This window comes from Brassica oleracea, chromosome C2 (assembly GCF_000695525.1).
Source record: "Brassica oleracea var. oleracea cultivar TO1000 chromosome C2, BOL, whole genome shotgun sequence".
Classification (NCBI taxonomy): Eukaryota; Viridiplantae; Streptophyta; class Magnoliopsida; order Brassicales; family Brassicaceae; genus Brassica; species Brassica oleracea.
This window is the reverse complement of record NC_027749.1, coordinates 15,006,569-15,013,322: the sequence shown is the minus strand read 5'-3', so window position 1 is coordinate 15,013,322 and position 6,754 is coordinate 15,006,569. Positions and strand designations below refer to the sequence as shown.

Sequence of the window (6,754 nt, the reverse complement as noted above, 5' to 3'; positions counted from 1 at the left end):
TATGCATATTCCTTTCCATCCAGACAGAGTGAATTGTGATATGAAATGCATAGCGTATAAGGAAAAACCGTTGGCAGTCCAAGTCGTTTTTTGCAAGTTCCTAGACAGTATTCAATCAATCAGAGGTGTGGTGGTGTCCAAACATGCCTTTCGTGAGATTACTCCGAATTTTTCCAGAGAATCGCACTGGAAGAACATATGATTTGTTGACTCTGCACCATTGTTACAAAGACAACGTGTTGAACAAGTATTTTTATCCCACAGTACCTTACGATCATATATTCATGTTTTAAATACTACTATTCATGTTTCTAAACAATATAATAGTTAAAATTGTGTATTTTTGTCATCAGAATAAACAGACTCGATTAAGACTATGCTAACCAAACATGGGACTCTGTGTCAATGTAGACAATTTGAGACGGTTGGATACGAGCACCACGTGCAAGGCTATTCACTTTTTTGTTTTGAGTTTGGGTACATGTGTGATCATGAATGTTATGAAACTCTCCTTCATCTGTTGTATTTCTTCGAGGTAGGATGCAAAAGTTGTCATTCTTCTAGTTCCAAAACCATCTTCACCAGTTGCGAATAATCTGTCGCAAATGTTACGTGAAATTATCGTAGATTTCGCATACATTCCATTGGCCATATATATAAAGGCTTCATATTTCGTGTGAAGTGCGGATATACTATTTCTTATGTTTCTGGCCTCCATCAATCCATCAAAACATTCAAGTGTACTATACCAACCATGACCAGAAAAAATTCTTTATTTTTCAAGACCCATTTATAAAACACCATCTCCCTATTCTCATACGTTCATCTTGGATATCTCCCAAACTCACATGCGAACCATTTTGTACTTGTTGTAATTGGCCTAGTTCCATAGTGTAACGTTTGTTTCTGCTAATCTTAGAGTATCTTTAGGATCTTTGTCAATAACATTAAAAATCTTGTTGTTTTGTCCTTTCCAAATATACAATATGATCCAAGCATATTAAGCATCCTCTATGTATGATGAAATCTTCCAAAACAAATAATCCATGTTTGCAAAGAATGATCTCATAGGAAACATATATAGTGATGTCGGAATTCTTGATAAATACATGAATCGCTGGAGGGCATTCAAATATAACATGGTTTATAGATTCTTCTTCCGCACCACATCTCTCACAGCTAGTGTCACATTGAATCCCACGATTCAACAAAATTTTCCTCACCGATAAACACCCTGCAATAATCTGGTAGAGAAAATGTTTCAACTTGTGTCAAAGCAATATTAAAATTAGGTCTCACATTTTAATTAAATCTTAATACAAATTATTTGATAAAATAAAAATTAATTAAAACACTCAAATAATTTATAAAAATTAACTATTTGAAGGTTTAAATGCTAAAATATTTTTATTAATATAAAATAAATTAACTAACAGATTATAGTGTATTTGTTTTTTTTTTATTTGAAACACATTCGTTTAGACAAAACAAATTTTCATTTAAAATTTAAAACTGTATATAAATATATAAGATGTTAAATCAATAAATTTACATTAAATGAATTTAATAATAAAAGTTTTATATATTAAAATTATTTTAAATAAATTCATATATATATAACAGTTCATTACAGGAATTCTTAATCCAGGTTATAAAAATAAAATGAAATAGTATTTAATATATATGTTTTATATTTAATATAATTATGAAGCAATATAATTATATTTTTATTTCTTTTTATTAAATTATATTTTGTTAAAAAAATTTCCTACTTGTTTTCCTTACATATCTATATTATTATTTGCGAGGTGATTTTTCGAATCCGATCTTTCACGTTAAAAGTTCGAGTGGTTAATATCGTTTATACCATTAATGAATAAAATATATAAATTACCTATAAAAGAAAAAAGAATTTAAATTATTTTGATTAGACAAGTGATTAAAACTAATAATTATTGTTATTATTATCCAAAATCCAAATATATATTTTAAAATAAAAAGATAATATATACTATGTTGTTATCTGGAAATATCTTTAATAATTGTTTTAAAACACAGAAAACACATATAACTAAATATTAATGAAGTAAAATTCTTAATTTTATATAATTGAAAAGAGAATATATTGAATGATGTTAAAGATTGACCTATTAATAATAAATATAGTGTACAAAGAACTTTTCAAAAAAATATACGTAAAAATGTTCAAATGAAAATATAAATAATAATTGGTTGAAAAATGAAAACATATATAATAATGTATTATTATAGTCTTTTAGTTAGTAAATAATGTATTAATAAGTAATTAAAAAAATGTTCATGTCCGCATCCGTGGGTGAAACACCTAGTTAACACATGTATAAACAACAAAAAACTATTTATATGTTAACATTTTTTTTAATTTTGAAACTTATGTTAACGTGTTTTTCTAATATGTTTAACATCTAACCGAAAAAGCTTAATGAGAATCAAATTTACGGGGAAAATATATAAAATAATGGATAAAATAAACACATTAAAGTAAAAGAAAAGATAAAGTGCAAAAGATGTTGTGGGGTTTGCAATTGGCAACCGACTCAAAATGCTTTTTCAGCTTCTTTACATAGTTTTAATCTCTTTTTGTCTTTCTTACAGTTCCATCGTTGATCGATCGAATTCAAACCCTTATATTACGCTTCTCTTTCTTATATAACTCTCTTTACAATCCCAACTCTCCTTCTCCTTTGCTCTCTCAACTCGCAAGTTCTATATATGTTCACATTTATCTCTTTAATATATTTCTTTATCATTAGCTTCTAGCCAGGAAGTAGATATGGCTCCTGTTTCAATGCCTCCTGGTTTCCGGTTTCATCCAACAGACGAAGAGCTTGTCATCTACTACCTCAAACGAAAGATTAATGGCCGGACGATCGAATTAGAGATAATTCCCGAGATTGATCTCTACAAATGCGAGCCCTGGGATTTACCCGGTATTTATCTCTCTTTCCCCTTATTAATTTATTATTGTTCTCTTAAGATGCAAATCATTGTTATCATCTGGATCAAGAAAAATACCAATTAAAAGTCTACATCGTTTATACATGGACATGTTTTGTATCTCATTCTAAAAAGGAATATTTGAGGCAATATAGCATAGCAAAAGGAAAAAAAAAACTCTGTCTCGTTGCTTTTCATATATATCATTAATCATCTAATTGATAATTATTGCAAGATCGGTTTTTTGGACTTCAGAATAACTTCATTTTATAAAAACTACATAGTGTGATTGTGTGAACATATCTATTGATAAGAATAGCCCTAGGATCAGAAGAGACATTTCGTGTACGTTATTTTCAAAGATATATATATATATATATGTTTTTTTCTCTTCCAACACTAGTTTCTAGTTTTTAAAAAATGTTTACGTACCAAGTTATGTATCTCCAGACACGCATCGAACTTGAAGGCTTTATTAACTAAAAATAATAAACAATGCCTACTTTATAGTTCATAAAAAAAACAATGCCAACTTTATATTGGACCCATCCTTACACCATGATTATCCCTAAAAAACTTATTGGGTTTTTTAGTTTAAAAAAAAAAAAAAAAAAAAAATTAAAAAACAAATCAATCGCGGACCGCCACGAGTCAGTGGGGCCCACGAACAGTATAAGAAACTCACTAAGATCGGTTCTTAATTAGTAGTTTTTGTAACCGATCCTTAAGAGTTTTGTGGGGATCCATGCACTAAAAAACCCACTAAAAATCCCGGATAATCATGCTCTTACATTTATTCTTTAAGAGGATTGTAATAAAACCGAGAGATGCGGTGGATAGTGAGACAAATTCGGAAGACCGAGTCAAAAAGGTAAGAAGATACAAAAAAAGGAAAAAAAAGTAACACAATTACGGTTTGGCATGTGCTTTAGGGTTTCGGAAGCTTCTCATTCACCCTCAACTTTTGTTTTACAAAAAAGTGTTCTCCTTTTGTCTTTTATTTAATCTTTTTGATTCTCATATTAAGAACCTAAGTGTATTCAAAGTAATTGTTGAATAGACCTAATTCATATGTTCTCTTAATATGATTTGTAAAATTTGCAGGGAAGTCCTTGCTCCCAAGTAAAGACCTAGAATGGTTTTTCTTCAGTCCCCGAGACCGGAAATATCCCAATGGATCCAGAACTAACCGGGCGACAAAAGCAGGTTACTGGAAAGCCACAGGAAAAGATCGTAAAGTTACTTCCCATTCGCGGACTGTCGGAACAAAGAAAACGCTAGTTTATTATCGAGGACGAGCGCCTCACGGCTCTCGTACCGATTGGGTCATGCATGAGTACCGTCTTGAAGAGCAAGAATGCGACTCCAAGTCCGGCATACAGGTAGATAACAAAACATCATAAAGATGGTATTCTCTTACAATTTTATTGATTTATTATAATTTAAATGAATGCATAAACATTTCAGGATGCGTATGCACTTTGTCGAGTATTCAAGAAGAGTGCTTTAGCCAACAAGTTAGAAGAACAACATCATGGCATGAAGAGGAAGAAAGCAACGACTAATAGTGAACAATCTACTTCTAGTACTTGTTTGTATTCTGATGGAATGTATGAAAACCTAGAAAACTCGGGATATCCGGTCTCACCCGATCACGGATTAACTCAACTGGGTAACATTTCTTCGTCCGATATGGAAACGATAGAGAACAAATGGAGTCATTTTATGTCGCATGACACGTCTTTTAACTTCCCAGCACAGTCACAGTTTTGTTCTCAATATGGAACAATCACATATCCTCCCTCGAAGGTAACAAGATCATTTACTTATATTATCTTAAAGAATGTAAAATCTAACGTAAATTTTAATTCGTTTCAAACTAATCTTTAATTGATCTAATTCTCTGCACAAAATAGGCCGAGATAGCGTTCGAGTGTGGAAGACTAAAAAATCGTATGTTGCCGCCAGCGCCACCACTCCACGTTGAAGATCTCGCACATAGCGAACATTTGGGAACCAATGTAGCTAATGACACGGATCAAATGTTGAGCAAGATCATAGCATTAGCTCAAGCTTCTCACGAGCCACACAACAGTCTAGGCTCATGGGAATTTGCTTCTGCTTCCGGAAACTTTCAGGGAGACGTTTGCTATCCCGGAGAAAAAGCCTCAGGTTCATGGGTAGAGGCGAACATGAAGGCTGTTGATATGCAAGCGCATGATGGGAGGTTTAAGGAAGAGAGAATTGTCGAGAACTTGAGATGGGTAGGAGTATCAAACAAGGAACTAGAAAAGGTAGTGGTGCTCATAGGTATTCTAATACTTGCAAAATACTTTATAAATAATATATATTTTTCCTTTTTTCTAACTTATTAATTCTTGAATAAAACTCATAATAAAAACATGATAGAGTGCGTTATCTAAATTTAATCTTGTACTCCAATTTCCAGAGCTTCATTGAAGAACACTCCACAGTAGTTCCTATAGAAGATATTTGGAGTTATCGTAAGGATAGTCATGAACATCAAGGTAACTTCTGCTCATCAAATATGTTCCGCATTTGACTTTTGCTGTTTTGAGTTAGTCTCGTCTGGCTTGGGACCATAGCAAGTTAATTTAGTTCCTCCCCTAGAACCAGACTTGCCTCGTAACTTTGAGTTGCATTTTCCGTGGAAAGCCCCTCTTATAGCTGTAGAGCTCCATGCAGTAGGTATAGCTATTGAATTTGTCTTACTAATAATTTCTATATTTGTTTAATTGGAGATGGTGAGGGAGTTAACAACAATGGAGATGTGGATGATGTTTACACACTTGAGTTCTCCGAAAACGAACTCAACGCCAATAATTCGGACAAGATAAACAACAATGATCATGACGCAACGAGTTCACCTCGTTTTGAGATGGTTAACAAAGTTGAGGTTAGCCATGGATTGTCTGTTACAACTCGTCAGGTAACCAATACATGCTTTCAACAGATTGTACCATCTCAAACCGTAATTGTTTACATAAATCCAACGGGTACCGTAAACTGTGAACATGAGAAGAAACTAACGGAGGAGGTTCATGTCGTTAAGCAGATTAATCCGCGAATTGACAGCTTTGTCTCCAAAATTCTTGGACCGTGGAGAAGATTTGCGTATTTATTGGTTTCGTTCATATCCTCTTATTAATATACTGTGCTAATCAAGGAGGTAACTCCAATGAAAACCAACGCAGTGAAGGAGATTGTAACGATCGGGGAAAAATACTAATTACGAAATGCTGTAGTGAGAAAAATATTTGGAAGAAGAAGAAGGAGAAAAACATAGTTGATGAAAAAGTTTTCAGCGTTCAAGATAGTTTTATGTTGAAGAAGTTGGGGCTTTCTGTTGCTGTTAGCTGTTTCAACCATATGTCTTATATTTAATGTGAAGTTCAATATGGATTTGCACTTTTTTTATTGTACTACGGACTATATGTGTCTAGGAGGGCTTTCCTCTCCTTTGCTTTCTTTTTTACTTTTTCATTTTTCTACACCTGTCTGAAATCTACGTATTATGTGCTACTTTACATCATGTGATGTAGTTTTTCTTCCTTCGTTAGTAACCAATATGACCTCTCGGTAATCAACCTTTTCAAAATTTGATTTTTATGTGAACATACATTGGAATATATATTGACTTTATCCATACTAGAAGATCCTCAGATAACCACAGAATAAACCACACTAATTCATTATGATGAACCTCCAAATGAAGCTGAGAATTTCAGGGAGACGCTTCATTGAGGTGCTTCATAAC

General features: G+C 32.7%; 1 protein-coding gene across 1 annotated transcript; it reads left to right on the top strand.

The window, feature by feature from the left end:
• Positions 1-2,687: 2,687 nt before the first annotated feature.
• LOC106325238 (NAC domain-containing protein 86) lies at positions 2,688-6,530 on the top strand. The gene is given in 8 exon segments (XM_013763273.1): positions 2,688-2,969; positions 4,081-4,358; positions 4,444-4,785; positions 4,893-5,270; positions 5,426-5,504; positions 5,739-6,113; positions 6,116-6,347; positions 6,349-6,530. Coding segments are annotated over 8 exon segments (1,992 nt in total). The 5' UTR covers positions 2,688-2,812; the 3' UTR covers positions 6,500-6,530.
• Positions 6,531-6,754: the final 224 nt, after the last annotated feature.